The 19,532-nt window shown below is 42.5% G+C and overlaps 1 protein-coding gene across 2 annotated transcripts; it reads left to right on the top strand.

Moving 5' to 3' along the window:
• The first annotated feature begins 100 nt into the window (after positions 1–100).
• LOC112569292 (polycystic kidney disease protein 1-like 2) lies at positions 101–17,213 on the top strand. 2 transcript variants are annotated; one of them, XM_025247054.1, is made up of 32 exons: positions 101–180; positions 444–613; positions 1,306–1,479; positions 1,806–1,976; positions 2,394–2,518; positions 2,731–2,871; positions 3,219–3,272; positions 3,606–3,698; positions 3,913–4,050; positions 4,676–4,778; positions 5,179–5,351; positions 5,743–5,994; positions 6,355–6,686; positions 6,899–6,960; positions 7,356–7,448; positions 7,626–7,720; positions 8,064–8,294; positions 8,709–8,876; positions 9,065–9,222; positions 9,482–9,777; positions 10,102–10,300; positions 10,502–10,763; positions 10,953–11,079; positions 11,645–11,904; positions 12,405–12,573; positions 12,918–13,167; positions 13,388–13,715; positions 14,178–14,285; positions 14,534–14,935; positions 15,163–15,313; positions 15,921–16,067; positions 16,293–17,213. In XM_025247054.1, exons 2-32 carry the CDS (start codon positions 451–453, stop codon positions 16,313–16,315), a joined length of 5,448 nt encoding a protein of 1,815 aa, XP_025102839.1. In that variant the 5' UTR covers positions 101–180; positions 444–450; the 3' UTR covers positions 16,316–17,213. The 2 variants fall into 2 exon arrangements, with proteins under 2 accessions (XP_025102839.1, XP_025102831.1); XM_025247046.1 differs by having other exon boundaries at positions 15,921–17,213.
• Positions 17,214–19,532: the final 2,319 nt, after the last annotated feature.

The raw sequence follows: 19,532 nt of genomic DNA, 5'->3' as shown, positions 1-19,532 counted from the left end.
CGTGAACAAACTAAACCGTGGCATTTGACATTTTAGGTCTCAGTGAATCTGAGCCTCGCGAGAAGTCAACCCGAATATTTTGTCATGTTTTCGCAGGTTGTTGTTTCCTTCAAATGCCACATCCAACACCGCGGTGGCTTATCTACAGTACAACCACGACTCTCTCAGCATACAGATAACGTGAGGACAACGTTCTGTGGACGTAATCACGTGATCATTAGTTTAGCCTTGTTAAGGTTGTAGGATTACAATAAGATTATAGTCGTCTTTTATATGATGAACTGTAGTAGGTGAGGATACCCTATCTAACAAAATAAATATTCTCTCTCGCGTGCACGCGCACGCACGCACCTACTCATTTACACACAGTACACACATGAACATGTTAACACTACATAACTCATAAGCGTAGAAATATTTAGTTCGCTCTTTGTTGTCACCAGCTGCGTGATGAACTGTGGCCGCAAGGTGGCGATATCCACCAGCCTCGTGCTGTCCGTGACGTGCGGTAACTGCAGTGACGAGTCCATGGCCGACGCCGAGTACCGCTGGACCCTCTACCTCATCGACTCAGACACCGGACAACAAACGGAGGTGCAAAACGCAAAACAAGGTAAGGTATGGTCAGGTAACATTCAAGGTAGTTGTTCTTTCTTCTGGATCTTTTCTCAACGTCGTTGTCGTCAGCATCACAGCCATCGACATTGTTATTGTCGTTTTCATCATCGTCGTCACTGGACGACTTGTAGAGTGATGTGCCTTCATCTAACGACTTGAAGCTTGACTCCTATCTTGGGTTTGTCTGTGTATATCTTTCATTTACTGTTTAGCTTTCGGATCTGAGTTTGTCATCAGCTTCGTCTGATCGACCTTTTTTATGTCATCCTTGGATTTACACAGCTGTGCCATGTTCACATACCACATGATACATTTTTTTCATCATCGTTGTCGATCCTGCATCCACGGCAACCCCACATTCTGGTTGTTTACTGTCTTCCTTAGCTACAAGAATGGGTTCAACCGAAGGGACGCAGAGGGCGTCAGTGCACATCCCATTGATCAAATAATATTACATGCCTCATCAACACAGACCTTGATTTTCCCACCGCCCTCCGTCTCCCTATTGAAAACTTTAGAAATAAAAACAATAACTCGTGTACAAAACTGAATACATATTGTGTCGGTGTGGGGCTTGTCTGCGATGATAATTTTTGGCATTGATTGTGTCTTTGTAGAGTCTATGAACATTTGTTTTGTCAGACATTTAAGTGTAGAGCCGGCGTTCATCCTGATGTGTTTATGCAGGACAGACAGACAAGCAGGGTATTGTTATCAAGGAGAAAACCCTGAAGTCTTGTCAGAAGTACCGGATGGAAGCTAACATGATGCTGAAAGATACAGCAGGTGGCTTCGCTGTCCGGGAATTCTTGACCAACTGTCCACCTTGGGGAGGCAACTGCACGGTGAAGCCACTAAAAGGTCAGTGAAAAAAAAAACAAACAAAAAAGGTAAAGGTGCTTCTGTTCCAGAAGTTTCTGTTGCCGAAATAGTATATAACTCAGGCATAACACCGAATTATAACGTTCTTTCAGAATCTTTAGGATTGATTCTCAGGGACACGATACAAATACGGCAAAATGGCCGGTCTCAATCTCAGGCCACCTCCATCACTTCCTCTTCAACATGGTGGACGGCGGTAGACTGCCTCTTCTCATGGCCAAAGCCGGCTGGATGACATTGTCTACGGTGACTAGGGGTGAAGCTAGTTCCCCATCTCTTAGTTTTATTGCTGTATTTTGTTTCAGGAAACGTTCTTTCTGTGAATGAGACTTTCAAGATGTCCTGTTCCGACTGGCAAGACGAGGGTTTCGAAGACGACGCAAACTCCACCGACGAAAGCCAGCTGCTGTCCTCGCCTTTGACCTACAAGTTCTTCCTGAGAAAAAACGAAACCATCTTTCCAATCGCCGAAGGAGGTGGGTCTTGCGGAAATAAAACTCTGTTTTTAGTTGGTTATTGTGATCCTCACGGTCCAGTTGCAGAGAGACTTAAAACAGTTTTGCCGTGTCAGGGGGAGAGATACCTGAATGAAGCCGATTTCATTCTGGTCTTTACCACTAGATATTGACAGTTACATATCTACCTCTGATGTTCATAATTATGCTGATGTTATTTGTGACTTCTAGTTTTATACTATTATTTGTTATTTAGCTGCTCGCTGAAAATAAAACATTTCTCGCTTGGGGTAGCCACGCTGGTAGTACTAGACTTAAGTGGCGCCCATCTGTTTTACAGTAAATAAAGTCATGAATATAAGGAAGAAGAGAAAAAACCTCTTTCTAGTTTGAAGAAATTTAGGAGAATGTAGTAATAAGAACTCACTGTTGTGGCAGGTGAAGGCAAAATGCCACCTACAACATTGCCGATCATTGCTGATGATGGGAGCACAGAGTACGAGCTTGTGGCCCGTATATATGACCCTCTACATGACTTCACCGAATACAGTGTACCTATAGAGGTCTGTGTTGTTCTGGCTCAAATAAACTAAAACTGTAGGACTGTAGAGGTGAGTATTTAACGGGAGCTAACAGAATACAACGTATTATTGTACTGACGTCAATAGAATATAGCTATAAAACTAAAAAGGAAAGTGTTTACGGGTGTAAATAGAACAAAACTCTAAAGCTAAAGAGAACTGGAGATGGAGAGAGAATTTGCGGTAAATTTCAGCTCGTCCTCGAGGAGAGTGAGTCAAGTTTGAAAGACGCTTTTGAGTTTTGGGAAAGGCAGACTAACTACAGTGATGCTTCGTCGACACTGACGAAACAGATGAGAGGAATCACGATTGCCGGCGCCATCTTGGCAAACTACGTGAGTTGCTCCGACTAACGTTCTCCCCATGCATGACGTTACTTGAGGTGCCTCGGATTGGCATTTGATAAGTTTAAATAGGTTTAATTTCGCTAAATTACCTAAAATGCATCTGATTATCGCTTGCTGTAATTTGCTAGATGAGCCTAAATATCAGATTGTGTGTGTGTGTGTGCGTGTCTCATACACCGCGTGACGTCACTGAAGACCTATTCTATAACGTTCAAGTATAAGTAGCTGTATGAACAGCAGCTCTACAGTACTGCTATGAAGTAAGCATTCTCTGTAGGAGTATGTTTATTTATATATATATGTAGGAGTGTGTTAACAAAAAGGAAATATTGTAGAGTGTTTCAGATAATCAAACAGAGCTGCAGCAGGCCTTTGAAAGCAAGTCGGAGGTAGGTGCTAAGTAAATACTGTTCACTTGTACTTAATTACACCAGTTCAGTGGTGCTTAACCACGGTAGATCCATCTTTTGAGAGGACGGGCAGTTAACTGTCAGAAAATTAATTAGTGAGTTTGGCAAATAAATTGAAAGAGAGAGTTAACATGTTACTGTCATGGAATATAGAAATATCTTATAACAAGTTCGAATTCATAGCACTGAATATTCAGGACAATGTTAAGCAGCTCCGACTCAAGATTATTTAAATAATTTGTTTATTGCGATCCTGGTAGGACAGTTTATATATGTTTATACTACTGCGGCGACTCGTGAATGTTTCCACAGAACGGCAAACCTGTGGTCAGTATGGACTGGGACAATCTGTGGAACGAACTTAAGCATCCTCCAGACTCTCCCAGCCAGAAAAATCTGACAGAGGTGAGTTACCTGACATGCAGTCAATAATGAAAACCTGGCTTCAGAGACTCACTAAGTTTATTAACAAATCAGAGCTACCTTCCTTCATTTACTTACACGCTTAAAGATTACATATATATATATATATATGCGTGCATGCGTGTGTGTGTGTGTGGTGTCCATTGATGCCTGCATTCTACTCGTACAATCACGGACACACTGTGCACGACTGCAGGTGACGGACAAGTTCACCAACCTGGTACACAAGCGAGGCGAGGAGGCCAAGAACCTGACAGGACTGGGTCTGACGGCGCTGGCACACGGTCTGAGCACCGTTCTCTCCAGACCTGAGACAGTCAGCTCTGATTCTGTGGTGAGAGCCTGGCCAGTCTTTCTCTGCTTGTTTATAATTCTGTCTTCCAACCTGAGAAATCAGTTTACCAGATTAGTACCTTTCCTCTTCCTTAAGAATTCGCCTAAAGTGCTTTCGTAACCGTACTCAATGCTAACGCATCACATCTCCGAAATCCAATAGGTCCATGGTTTTACCAATTTCCTGTGTAGAGCTTTCATCACACTTTGGTTTGGAGAACAAAGTCGATGGAAGCGCATAATACAAATCAAATTGTCAATGAAACAATGTTTCCAGTGTATGGTGTAGATGTACACGTCAAGTGTTTGTCACCTGTCTTCTGCTAGTGTCTACAGTTTGACTAAACACTTTCTAAAAACTAACGAAAAGTATACTTTGATATATTCTAGGGTGCTATTAAGACAATGATTCGCCAGATGAGATAATCATCTTTAGTACATTTTTAATTGTCGCCCTCAAAAATTCGCAGGCCTAATTCTGTTGTATTGCTATCATGTTTTTCCGACAGATGGTTAATTTTCTTCAGGTTTTGCAAAAGGTTACCAAGTTAGAAACTTTGCCCTCCTTCATCGAACTTTGCCCACTTTGTCTGGTTAAGATTCGCCCTCTCCTCTTTTTTGTCCAGAAAGTCACAACAAACATAACAGACATGGCTGTGGAGGCACTACGCAAGTTGTACTCTACCAAACCCTACCCGATCGCAGAAAATCTGAAACAACCTGTTGTTGGTAACCAACTTCATTATCATTCATTTACATTTTTTCTTTGAACTTTGTTTTGACTCGTGCTGTTTGAAAACATTGAGACTTTCAGTAGTTGTCATCTTTCCTCTAATTTTGTAGACATCCGCTGTTACCGAAAGACCTTGTCCACGTGCATCTTAGGCAATGGTTAGCCAAGACTGTCGTTAAGACAACACAATAGTGTTCTAAAACTGTACATCTTGCAATACACTCAGATTAAGTGCAGCATGAACAGAGCTTGAGGCCCCAAAATATCGGAACATATGTCGTCAGCAGATGCTTCTATCATTTCTGTGTCCACCCACCCTACTCCGGTAAGCACGAATTGTTCAAAGACAAGATTGAAGTCTTGCCACTGACACTGATTTCATTGGTTGTGACGTAGCTCTGGCGTCTCTGGTTGATCGTCTGGTAACTGCCAGTGTTCCTTCCTACGAAGTCATGCGCAACATGGAGATTGTCTTCAACGCCTCTGACCTCGCCATAGAAGACAGGATGTTTCTCAAGGAGCGCCTGAAGGTTGCGGCGGCCAGGAAAAACAACTTCAAGGCTGAGCTGGTGAGATGTAGTGAGAAAGTCACCGAGCAGACGTCACATGATGTCAGTGATGGTGTCATAAACGTTTAGCACTGGATAGCTAACATGTGACAATATGAAAGCTCAGTATCACACGTATTATGCCGTCGTATACATCACGGATGTACTAATACCAAAGCTAAGTAAAGAGCGTACTTCAAAGGGAGTAATAATGGATGCAAAATAGTGCAAATAAATCACCTTCTGAAAACTAAAGAGGGGGAGGTAATTCAAACAAAAAATAAACAATAAAAAGCGCAGTTCGGGAATGCAATAATATTAAGAAATATATTTATTTATTGAAGGGCACTTAGTGCTCTCTACAGCTGTATACTATAAAGAGGTGTTTAGCTTATTGTTTCTGTCTCTTTAGATCAAGGAAGTGATGCCTCAGCTGGAGACGACGTTGGACGCCATGACGGAGACGCTGCTTGTCGGAATGGTTGTCGGACAGGAGCCAGAGCGAGCGGAGCGCGGGGGTCTGTCGCTGATGGCCTGCAAGACGACGGGGGAGACGCTGACCTCCACAGACTTAGAAGTCGACCCCAATAATGTGGCCCTGAAGATACACGACCTCAGCCAGGAGGACGGGGAGGACACGAAACATGCTCAGTTGGACGTTAAGGTCATTGTCCAACTTAAACAAAAAAGGAGGGGATAGAACTGTCGTTTAGAAAATTTATTCTTTTCCAGCTGCAGGGTTTCTGAAATCACACCCTCACAGGTCTGATTTTAGCTACATAAATAGAGTAAAAGGAGGTCCAGTATAGAAAACATCCAGTCAAAAACCAAATAAACAAAAGCAAAACAAAACAATCCAGTCCTGTATTCACAACCATCAAATCCTGCAACAACAAAAAAAAATACTTGTATGATCGTTAGATACCATTCCAATGGATAGAACAAACAACTGATTTAGCTAATAATAAACAGATTGTTTTAAACAGCACGTACAAGAAGTTACTTAGACCACAACCCTTTGCAGGCCAACGTGTTCACCAAGAACCCGTACCCGTCCAGTGACTTGTCCTCCCATGACATCACGTCCCCTGTGGTCAAGCTGGACGTCCGAGGTAAGAACGGCACCGTGAGGGTGAACAAGCTGACCGTGACCATCAAGCGAGGCTCCAAGATCGACATCCCAACCATGGAGACCTTTTCGTCCAACGACACTCGTGAAGGCCCCGACAACTTGCTGTACCACCGACTGCCGCTGCTCTCCCCTCACTCAGCCATCATTACCTACATCAAACTTCCGCCGGATATGGAAGCCGTCACCGCCTACTTCCGCCTCGGCAAAGCACCTACCTTACAGAGGTTCGCAGACGAGATTAACTTAATGAAACTTTAAACTACTTGTAAACATTGGGTTAATGAAACACACCTAGCTGTTGTTTGCAGACATAAATGGATTGAAGCAGTTGTTTATTTATCTTTTGTTGGGTTATTGCGGGCTTAGTAAATGCCAGAAGACGTCGCCAAATTTTAATTAAACATGACTTGCTTTTACCATCATCTTGTGTCAACAGATATGATGTCAAGACCGAAGGAGAAAAACTTCTTTCTATTGGACGTCGGGATGTCGACCCGGGTAAATCAGTTTGGAAACCTGTCTGTTCGTCAGTCTGCCTGTCCATCTGTCTCCCCGTCTTTCTTTCTGTGACGATTTGCCGGTCTTTGGAAAGAGTAGTTTTTCATCTGTTTTACCCATAATATCTTTCTGGTGTTCCCCTGTACGTGAACATTTAATAGTGTGTTTGTTACTCCGTAGTTGATAGAATAATTATTGGTTCGTGCCTGTTATAATCAAAATTTCTCTTTCGCAACATAAACGATTTAATAGTCGCTGAATGTTAGGTCATGGATGGTGGAACATTTGCTTCAGAAATGAATGTAAGGTCAGACGAATAGACAGAGAGAGAAAGGAAGGAAGACGGGGGAAAGAGAGAGAGAGACGTTACTGAAAAAACTGAATGTCTTTTCCAGGGCAGTCTCAAAGCAGGACGATGTTTAAATTTGTCGTGCCTGCAGGAGTTTTTAAGGAAGGCAAAATCGTGATTGGTTTTCTTGTAGATGGAGGTAAGCAATAATAACAGCAACAACAACAACAACAACAACAACAACAACAACAACACACACACTAAAACTAAACAAGTGAAGATAAAGAAAGCATTCTAGCTATGAAGGGCGACTGTACGAAAGACAGGTTGTACAAGGAGCCTCAATCTGATGATGGTCCTACCCTCATTATTTCAGACAACAACGACACCTACACGTACGAGTACCTGTCCTTCACTGACAGCTGTCGTGTCTGGGACGAGGAGAACCGCCACTGGTCCCCCGCCTGCAAGGTACTGTGAACGTCCTTTATACTTTGAACAGAAGCTGCTTCACTCGAGCTGCGACTATGTACTGGGAGAGAGAGCAGGGTTGGGAGCGGATGAAAATCTATATACACACCACTTTTGTGAACAGTTAATGTTTCAGTCCAGAAAGGACATCTGGATCCAGAACTATCAACCTTAGACTGTAATTCTCATCACAGCTCTGCTATACAGCTCAGTAGTGAATTAATACTTAATTAATTAATCTGCTTCTATTCAGGCCCTTTCTTAATTTGATTATAATTGATTATAATTTGATTTTTTAAATTGAAATTTGATTTTTTTTTATTCGATGATATGTCTTATGAAGATTTCAGACTCGTCTAGCCCTGAAAAGACGGTTTGCGAGTGCGAGAATCCACCCGGAATGACGTTTGCCAGCTCGTTCCTAGTGCCACCCACTACCATCGACTTCAGACTCGCCTTCTCCAAGTTCGACGTCAACAACGCCTGGGTGTACGGCACGATGATCGGCCTCCTGCTGGTCTGGGTGCTCGGCGTCCTGTGGGCTCGTAGACAGGACAAGGCAGACAGGGAGAGGGTGAGTAGTGATCAGTGTTTGCAGGCTCCATTGTGAAGGCCTGCGAGTGGATGATGAGAGGAAACTGTTCACAATGAATGTTGATGAGAATGTTTATTGTCAATCAGCAACGAAATACTTTTTGAAGATGAGTGAATGCCTTAACAGTGTAGTCATACTGTAGTAATATTTGCTAGGTGAACTAAGAATGATGCCAAAATCAAAGAAAACTGCGGAAGTGTTGTGGGTTTGGTGGTTATTTTTATTTATACTAAAATATCAACACTATACGTTTGACTATCAAACACGAAATAAAGTAGGGATGTAACCTGCCTCTACATGTCAAACCCACGTGATCACGTTTCAAAATGTTTTCAAGGAAATCTGATTCCCCTGCTAACCCATATCTTTTTCTTTGTCTTCTCTGTTTTTAAGTGGCAGGTAGGTTTCTTGACGGACAATGTTGTGGGCAACAGCTACTTCTACCTGCTGACCGTCCACACGGGCCTAAAGCGAGGCTCTGGCACCAAGTCTAACATTAGTTTCGTCATCACCGGCTCTCAGACCGACTCCGGCGTCCGTGGACTGACAGACGGCAAAAGGGTCAGTAGAAGATGAATAATGTAGATAGACTGTCGGGGGAAAAAAGTGAGGCTTAGAGGGAAAGACAAACTTAGAATACTGATCGCGAGGAATTCAAGGGAATTTGCACTTGGTCTTTTGTGAAGTGCATTGAACTCACCTCCGTGTGGAGAAATGTGCGATACAAATCCTATTATTATTTTTTTCAGTCTCAGACGGCTGGCAGCGTCATGAGCTACATCATGGCCACCAGCACGTGCCTGGGCGACTTGGACTACATGCGAGTGTGGCACGACAACTCTGGGGGATACCAAGCCGCCTGGTACCTGAGCAGGGTGGACGTCGAAGACTTGCAGACGGGTCAAAGGTCAGCAAAGCATATTGTGTCATTTAAGACTTACAGGATCTTAGTTTGAGATAGTTGGCTAAATACAGGTTCTGAGCTGACACGTCCACGTACTTGTTCTGTTCATGGTTCATGTTCTGTTTTAGGGGGATGCTCTGTTCTGTTTGAGGTAATCTTCTAAGCACAGGTACATGGTCTATGCTTTTTTGTTCTGTATTCGCATTCTGTATTGATGCACAGAAGCATTCTTGACATTTTCACACGGTGTGTCCTCACCCAGGTACATATTTGTGTGCGAGCGATGGTTCGCCATTGACAAAGACGACGGCCTTGTGGACCGATTGGTGCCCCTGGCGCAGCAGGACGAGGTGATGTCGTTCGATAATCTGTTCTCGGAGTTCACTAAGCTCGGGCTGACGGACACTCACCTGTGGTTCTCCTGCTTGCTACGACCCGCACCCAGCGCCTTCACCCGCGTGCAGCGCCTGTCGTGCTGCGTCGTGCTGCTGCTGCTGACCATGATCACCAGCGCCATGTTCTTCAAGCCTGAGGACAACGAGACCGGCGCCAGCACCAGTCAGTGTCTCCGTCTGATTACCTGAGGGAAACACTTGATATTATATGTATAGTTGAAAGAGCAAACAATTCAGTTTATAGACTGATTTGAGAAAATCGCTTTATATTGTCTTTAGCTATAGACAGAAACACTTTTCACTGTCTATTGCTGACAGCAAACAATTTATATTGTCTATACCTGACCTTAAGTAGAAAAGACGTCTCTTATCACGCAAAATCTAAGTTCAAATAATTGTGTTTATATAATTATCTTAAAACTTCGGACATTAGAAATCAGCTTTTTACTGCACCTCAATGATTTTCAGTCCTATTTTCTAACCGCAGATTCCATAGGCCTGGAAGTGAAAGTCGGCATCATGAGGTTTTCGGCAACGACATTGTGGACATCCTTCGTGTCCATCCTCATCACGTCCATCCCCACCATGCTGTTTGTCATCATGTTCCGTTACAGTCGGCCCAGACCAGGGCCTCGGGCCCGGGCCACTACACGTCACGTCAACGACAACTCAGGGGCGAGCAATACGTATGTCGTATTACTTCAAAAACACAATGTGGCTTAGAAAGTCAAAACAAACAACAACCCCCTTCCTCAAAAAACAAAAGATATAAACAAAAAACTGAATATTTGTTGCTCTGTAAAGTCTCTTCAAAGGACACTAAAGCCTTGAAATAAAATACATGTATTAGTAGGTGTATTCAACTTCTCTTTCGACTGTTCGTCCAGAGGCGAGGGACTAGAGCAAGAAAACAAGAGAAGACAAGAGGAAAAGAGTGTGACTGACCTCGCAGAAAGTAAGCTGCAGGAAAACCCGCTTCCTTATTACTGCCGCTACGTCACCTGGCTGCTGCTGCTGACGACGGCGGCAATGTGTGCGTTCTTCCTGGTGATGTACAGCATGCAGTGGGGCAAGACCACGTCAGCGGAGTGGCTCACCTCCTTTGTTGCTTCTTTCTTTGAGAGCATCTTCGTCCTCGACCCTATCAAGGTAGTCACGGGCCGAAAGATTTCTTCAGATATTACTGTAACCAGATGAGAGACTAGGCCCAAGATTTTTTTCAGATTTTTTTTTCAGAATTTTTTCCCAACGAGAAAATCCGTAAAGAAAATGAACGAAACGGTAGCTGTACAGTCGATGTTCATGTAATTCAAATTGAGATGAGGTGTTCTGTGGCAGGTGTTAATATTGGCTCTCCTGTTGGCTTTTTGCGCACAAAACCCATATATGAACACCCCCAACAAGGAACATGTGGACCTCCATCATGTGCATGAAGAGGTGAAAATGTTTGGCGTGGAGGCCCCTGGTAAGTCACGTGTTCTTTGCTCTTCTTACTTATTCATTGTAACATGCTTCCATCATGAGAGAGAGTTTCTTTCATCTGAGAAGCCTGTCGGCCCCATTTCTCTAAAAGAGAGCTCAACTTGAGAGTTTCACCGACTGTATTACGTTAAAAACACAAGTGAAAGATCTTCAGATGAATTAGTCCTTTTGTTACTACATTTTTTTAGTCTGGCTGGTTGGTAGGTAGTAGGCAGGTGAAAGACAGATTACTTCGTTGGTTTTTGGTTGGTTGGAACGATGACTTCATGGTCGTATGATTCGAAAAACAAAAACAATATTAGATTATTACACTCAACTAAAAGACCTACCGGAAAAAAGGATTTTGAAAAAGAAACTTTAAATACAAAAATTAGAAAAAAGAGAAACCAGACCTTAGAATTGTAACAACTGTGCTGCGGCTTTTCTTAGTGTTACGTCACCAATGTCAACCACTAGACCTCTGTATCAAATAGAGACACTTGCAACGACATGATCCATGCCAACAACGACACTTCTAATGCCAACAAAGACACATCTCGTGCCAACAGGTCTCCCCGCCATCCCTCCAGACCCGGTGCCACAGAAAGTTCTGTTGAAAGCCCGACGGCGGCGAGAACAGGAGCAGACGTCACAGCGCGTCTTCTTTGAACTGCTGCTGTACACCTTCTTCGTCTTCTGCATCTTCTGTCTGTCCTACGCCAATCGCGATGAGAACTCCAACCGCATGTATCAGCACCTGAGTGGCAGTTACTTTGATAAGAAACGGGACAAATATGCTCCAAAGGATAAGCCGTATCTTTTTGTAGATGTAAGGACTGAGTCTCTGGAAAGCTCACAAGGATAATTTAATTTTCATGATCAAATAATCAAACTGGTATTTCAGTAGGTCAGGATGGAAAGTTAACAGGACATTAAGTTGTCTGTAATTTGTTACAATTATTTATAGTCAAAACTTATTTATAAAAACGCACGTAAATCCCGGATTTCCTATCTAATGGCTTGTAACTTGTTAACGGAATTCTCTGCCTATATTTGAGAAATTCGTTTATTTATGACTTTTCAAAAATTGTACTGGAGTGGTCTTTCATAAGAATCCTCATCAAAACATCTAAAGGTGACCCATTAAAAAATTTGTTGCGCGTGAAAGCCAGTGTCTGTAGCCTCGCCCTGTTGTCGACCACAAAGACTAACCCTTCGACTTTCTCTCAGCCGCCATCATCATTGAAGATATGTTGCACAAACGTCGATGGTGTTCGGATCGGTTCCCTTGAAGACGTGATGATGTTTTGAAACTCTTGTCTTGTGCAGGTCAAAGGCTTTAATGACGTCATCAAGTGGCTCAACGTCACTGCCAAGCCGACTCTCTTCCCACGCGAGGACGCACAGTTCCTGCAGATGGACGAGCGAGTCTTCACCTCTGACCCCAACACCTTCAGGATCGGTCCACTTCGCGTCCGCCAGCTGAGGATGCCCATTAGTGAGTGTCTCACAGTGTTGCCGAGTCATCCTGTTGCTTCCTCGCGGTGTGAGAGAGAGAGAGTGTGTGTGGAAAATTCCATCTTTGTTGTTTCCATGCCATTGTATTTTTTGTGTCAATTTTTTTCACAACTATGAGTATTTCTTTTGTTGAGCTAAAAAAAAAAAAATACACAGAAATAAAAGAAATATAAATGAAAGGCATTAAAATGATGTGCATGCGCGCGCACACACTAAGGACATTCACGTTAACAATAGAAGTAGGAGATAGAATGATGGAAGAAATAAACGATCGAATTTTGATTACCAAAACAAACATCTAACCCCCAACACCGTTTTGAAAAGTGCAAAGAAGTGTTTCGGAGCGTATGGGATCACGTGACTACGTCCCCCCGTACAAATGGGAGGAGGAAGAGAGGGGAAGGTTCTGTGTCGGTTGGAAGTCCTTGACGTGTTCTTACGACGACCTGGAGACGAGGCTGAGCCGCGCCGCCTGGACCTACCAGACCCTGAGTGACGTGTCCGTCCTTCCGGTGTGGGGAGAGTACTCCACCTACAGCAGTGGCGGCTACATCATGGACTTCTCTGTTAACTGGTAAGACATGTTTACCTTTTTTAATTGAGAAAGTCTCATGGCTGTGTGAACTATTCGGGGCTGGTGTCAGGTAAAAGAGGAATTGTCATTCAGACATGACTGAAAAACAGTCTTCGTGCAATTCGTAACCTTTTTGCACTAGGCTGTGAAAGTCTCAGGGTTTGATTACCTGTCTGTGTAAGCCTTGAGATGCTGGCAAATCGAGTTGTGGGTTGTCTAGGGATGTGATGACCGACACCCTGCAGGAGCTGCAGGACGGGGCGTGGCTGGACAATCAGACTCGCGCTGTCTTCGTGGAGTTCTCCCTCTACAACCCCGACAGCAACCTCCTCGCCTACATGCGACTGGTGGCGGAGTTCCCGGAGACAGGAGACACGCTGGTGTGGAAGGACATCAAAATCCTACGCATCTACCAGCATCTGCAGCCAGCAGGCGCCTACGTCTTCATTGGAGAGATCATCGCACTGATCGCCGTCTTCATCCTAACTATTGTGATCATTGTTAGAATGAAAAAGCAAAAATTAAGTTTCTTCCGTAATTTCTGGCAGGTTGGTTGCTTTTTATCATTATATTTTTAGACAGTATTTTATATGTGGGTCTTTACAACAACCATTCTGAAGGGAATTGCAGAAACTTGATCATAATAGAGAGTTACTGATTGAAGTAAATGTAGATACTGTGTGTGCAACAACATTTTGTGTATACTTGTTCAAACCACATTCACTGTTCGTGAGTGTGACATTCTGCAGACCTTGTTGGTTGATAGAAAGTCCTGAGGTGATTTCATACCATGGGGGTAAGGAAAAAAGGAGGAAAGTTGAGCACCCGTAGAAAACCGCCGGAGCATAGCCCTGCGAACAGAGGTTCTGGGCGATCACGTGGTTTCTAGCGAGGGTCCCCGTAGGTCGACAGGCAGGTGACATGGGTTGTAGGTGCGTTATAGTTCTCCTGACTTAATTAATATGGATCGTGATGTTTACCTGTCTGCATTACTACACTTTCACCTGCAGGTGTTGGACGCTTGCACTGTTACGTGCTCCTACTTCGCTATGACGTTCTACGCATTAAAATCCCTGAAGGTGGATGCGTCTATGGCTGCCTGGCGTGAGAACCGTAAGGTCAGAGGTCATCCTGATAATTTTAGCAAAACGACAAAAAAATGGTCTCGTTTGAAAATATCATTATTTGAATGTGTGTAGATGTCAGAACAGAAAGGGAAGCTAATCCCAAATTCATTCCTCTCATATACTTTGAATGAATATTCTGGTTGTCTGAATAGCTGTCATACACACACAGAGAGAGAAAAGTAGCACAGCTTAGATAGATTGAGTTTGAATTCCACCTCGGCCTACACGTCCTTGTACAGGTGTACGTGGACTTCTACCAAGCTGCCTTTTGGGACGCCCTGTACGGCTACATGTTGGCGGCCGCCGTCTTCATCACCACCCTGCGCCTGCTGCGTGTCCTGGGCTACAACAAGCGGCTGACCGCCATCGGCACGGTGCTGTCCATGTCCGGCAGGGACCTGCTCGGCTTCTCTGTCGTCTTCCTCGTCGTCTTCGTCGCCTACATGTCAGCGGGCTACTTGATGTTCTTGACTTCGCAGAGAGACTTCCGGTCACCGTGGAACTGCGCGCTGGCGCTGTACCAGATCCTGCTGGGCAGAAGTGTCCTGAGCATCATCTCGGAGGACGGAGCTCTCTACGCCTGGATTTATTTCATCTCCTTCATCGTCCTCGTGTTCCTTATTCTCATGACGATGTTTCAGGTGAATCCCTCAACTACCGTCTTTCAATTTTTCCTCTTTGCCTGCTCTTTCTTATGAGAATGGAAGATTTTTTCACGTTAATGATTCTAGCCTTAGTGATACTGTCCTCTCAGTGTGGCGCTGAGGGGAACTAACGAGGTGAAGAAGAAAGGTGGGTGTTGACGTCATCATGGCCGGTCTCAACGCTGGGTCACGTGCAGTCGTGTGTCTTGTGTTTCTATGTGCAGGCCATCGTGTGTAACGCCAGCAGCATCGTCCATGCAGACCTCAAGACAGTGCCGCCACCATACGGCCTGACAAACCTCTTCGTCAAGTTCTACCACTCGGCCATCGTTGACTGGCTGCCTTCCTGGCTCCTGGATTGCAAAGCGAGAGCGGGTACAGAAGTCTCTCTCTAGATATATATAACAGGGCTTCTGCTTACGCAAAAAATTGCGTACAGTACGCATTAAAAGTTCGGAGGACCCCTTCAATTTTCGTCAATGGGGTCCCATTCAAATTTGGTCGAAGAACAGGGACCCCTTAAAAATCTGAAGAAGGGGTCCCTGGGACCCCAAAGAATTTAGCCTTAGCAGAAGCCCTGGTTATATATATGCATGTATTGTGTATTTCTATTTAAATATCAAAGATATGCATCCACGTATATTTGTTGTTTTCAGTTTCATTGCGTTCCTGTGTGATTGTGTGTGTGTTTGAGAGAGAGTCCGAGAGAAACGCCGTTTAAATTTTGCGCTAAATATTTTTGCAAGTCTCTTAGAAATCAATTCTCTAACGGATTACACGCTGTATGAATGACACATTAATACCTTTTAGATTCACTTTCCGCAGTTGTTAAAGTAGTTGAAGAAGTCAACAAAGAAAATTTATTTTGTTTGTTTTTTTTTTTAAAGCAAATTTCACACACACAACACTATTCTTCCTGAAAAAAAAATCCCTACGAAAAATTTCAAAACAAAAGAGATAGCTCCCCCTTTCTCTTCACCAGTGTACATTAGCCCAGACCACCGGGGTTCTGCGGGCACGGAGATGACTCAGCCATCACGCAGACAGACAGAGCAGCAGGACAAGCGTGAGCACGAGTCACTCCCGCCTGCTGGTGAAGGTGCAGCAGCACCTGTACTGCGTCACACAAGTACGTCACGGCAGTACGCACAGGGTGTGCGTCAGAGCCTCCTCCTCCCATCTGTCACCTCGATTTTTCGAAGGCGAACGAAAATGAGGGGAACAAAAATGAAAAATACAATGGACAAAGGCTTTTTAGCATGAAAGAAATCCATGCTCTCTCTCTCTCGTGTCAGTAAGTAAAAAGTAAATGAAAGGACAATCAAACATTCCAAAAATATTTCTTACGTTTCAGTCGACCAAGCACAAGAGGTTTGAAATGCAGAGTACACAGGATCTTCACAAAACTACCGGCACGGCTAGGAGTTTTCTGAAAGATGAACGAGATGTCCTTGCTGGCATTTGAAATGGAAAAAAATTATCGCTCACGAGAACACCGATTCATAAACTGTTTGGGCCTTTCTCAACTTCTTCATGCTGCATGTACAGGCACTCAACACAAACTTTTAAAAAAATTACACATGTGAAAATTAGAATTTGAAAGCCGCACGCGAGAAAATATTTAAAAAAATTTTTAAACTTATATTTTTTACGTCGTGCTGTAAAAATTTAAAAATTTTGGTTACTATTGAAAATATCTGCTACCAGACAAAGTTTCTACACATATATATAATGTTGTTTCTCTATCAGGTCTCTACATGTCTCAAGGGTCGTAACATCTACCACTGATGTAATATAATTTGACATAAAAAGATTTGTCCATTCGGGTAAATCTGACACAGGTAGCTGCTGACCTCCCAGCTGAGAGAGACATTAATCACTTGTTACTTATACAACTGTTACTTATACTACTTAAAACCTGTCTGACGTCGACCATTCGGTCGTAGGACTGCCGTGAACTGTCCTCTGACACCAGTTAAGCTTCTCTCACTCGTTTTAGAATATTCAGTATTATGTGGGGTCATTGTGCGTGAGATATATATAAAATCCTTTTTCAATATTGTTATCATGTTGTGGTACAATTTATAACTGAAATAACTCTTGCCGTTCAAACGTTTAATATTTCGTCAGTGAAAGCTGTATTTTCTATTAAAAATCTTTAACTGCATTTGATGAAAATATTATTTATGGTGCACACAAACTTTTATGTAATTTCAAGCTTCATTGCAGAATTTTTTTTATATAATAGATAATAGATAATCCCTTCGTGTGAAACTGTAGCTATTTCACATTAGGTCTCTCCAGAAAAACATCAATGTTTAATAAATTAATAAATTTTATTTTCCTTTCTATTTTCCACGACTTTAATTTGATACTGCTCTTGTGTTTGTACATGTGAGAAAGTGTGTTATTCTCTCTCTTTCTTTTTCTGTCTACATCCATGATCTTCCCTTTCATATCGTTCAATCATGCGAAATGTTTGCTGACGGTACAATACTTTCATGTCATAAATAAACTGAGTCATTGGCGGATGTCTTACAACAGAGTGCTGATACTTTAGTGCTGGACTAAACCATGACACTTAACCTTCAGAAAACAGAAACTATGCTTCAAACAAACAAGAAGAGGAAACCTAACTAAAAATCCATTTAAGTACACAACCAATGACAAACGTTGGAAGTCGTAAACTTGTAGGTGTGACTGTAGATAATATATCCTGGTCCCAATATATCCTAGCCACAAGCAAACCTCTAGCACAGAAAACCCATCTCCTAGCGAGAATTGAACACTATTTAAATCCTCACTCTTCACCGTTCTACACTCTGTCGATCATCCTTTGCACTTCCACTCTCTGGAATTCGGCTAGTGGTGTCTCGATGAGGCTTCTTGTAAGCGTTCAGAAGAGAAATATCAAATCAGTGCTACTTAAACCAAAAATACATGTACAGCCTCGTTATTTCTCGGCTCTAGCGGCTCCGCCACTAAAAAGCAGACTTAAATTCAATTCAAGTATGCTCGTTTATAAAGAATATAAATAACTCATAGGTGGACTGCAATGTAATAAATCTATGAATTAAAATTATTCACACAACGGAGAACAAGCAGGCTAAGGGACACTACTGCAGGACTTCATTAGATCTAGCAGTTATTTCCCTTACATGCGTAGTGCAAAACGGACTTTCGAAAAAAAATGGTTCCAAAAGACTTAAATCATCGCCCATAGAATATAAAACGATAAAGCTAATAACCATAAAGACAAGCAAACATCTAAAAACCATGCTTCATGTTTCATGTTTCATTTTTACCAATCAGAGCCTGTGTTTAGAGGGACGCAAGCAGGATTTCCCCAAAAGATTCTTATTTTTCAAAACGGCTAACCAGACATCTTTACTTGGAGCCTTCAGTGAGAAACCTGACTGGTCTATCACAAATTTCTTCTTCCAAATATAAAATGCATCAACGCCTCGCCCATAAGTGAACAAAAGAACATAAAAGCCGTACTTTTAAAAAGAAAGAAAGCCAGTGCCTTGATGTCATTAAGAAATCTGTAGCAAAAGTAAGAATGCATAGTGAAATGTAGATGTTACCAGTAAAATGTACCACTTACATACATTCGTTGTGTTCGTGTGTTCGTTACAATCATCGTCTAGCTACAGTTATAATGCATACAGAGCTTTGAAGTCAGATGTCCAGGGAAAGAACTCCGTCAGCTGCCAAGGGACTTCGCGCCGGTTATCGACACGTCCATGTGATTGAACCTTTTTAATTATATATATAGTATATGTAGCATAAAGGCTCCACAGATTGCTGCTGATCTCACAGCTGAAAGAGTAGCTAAACAGTTAATGTTTGTTCCACCTGTAAGGACCCTACCGGTCTCCATGAAGCATAGATTCAGGGGAGATAGTTACATACATGCGATATAGAAATTTTATTTATCGTCGTGTAGTATTTTTGCAGTCCCGTAAAGTGCATGCCATCATGATAATTTTTTTTTAAGTGTGTACTATCAGTGTATTATCCTTGAAGGTTTGTTTTTTTTTTTGGTACATAATTGTTTTCTTGATAAATACTAGCAAGCAAAAACAAATAGGCTTACATCAGTAGGCCTTAAGAGAATGTTTACACTAATCTTTATCTCTGTATTATTATTGTTTGAAATTTTTATTTGAAATCTTCTTGCACTTGATCATTTGGGGGGGGGGATTTGTTTGTGTTTTTTTTTACTGTTTTTTTTTGTTTGTTTTTGTCCTTCCTACATGTAGGTAATCAATATGACATGTGAACAAGAGTATCCTTGCCAGCTTTCTCTCTTTCACACACACATACACATCAGAATTAGGAAAATGCAGTCAGATAAATTAATGGTCATGATATTATATAAAAGTAGTGCACCAATGTATTCAATGACAAGGTCTGCATCAAGCTCACATTTTAAATGTGTTGATCTTAATAGCTGCTACTGGATCTTCCGGGCTTAAAAATAATAAAAATTAAATACAATATGATAACAGTCAGTTTTAAAAAAAAGAGGTGACATGAAAGGTACAAAGAAGTGAAAGTTAATTGTAAATAAGACAATAAAATTACATGA

Source organism: Pomacea canaliculata, linkage group LG1 (genome assembly GCF_003073045.1).
Source record: "Pomacea canaliculata isolate SZHN2017 linkage group LG1, ASM307304v1, whole genome shotgun sequence".
Taxonomy (NCBI): Eukaryota; Metazoa; Mollusca; class Gastropoda; order Architaenioglossa; family Ampullariidae; genus Pomacea; species Pomacea canaliculata.
Note: the sequence above shows the minus strand (reverse complement) of the source record. Positions and strands in the feature narration are given on the sequence as shown.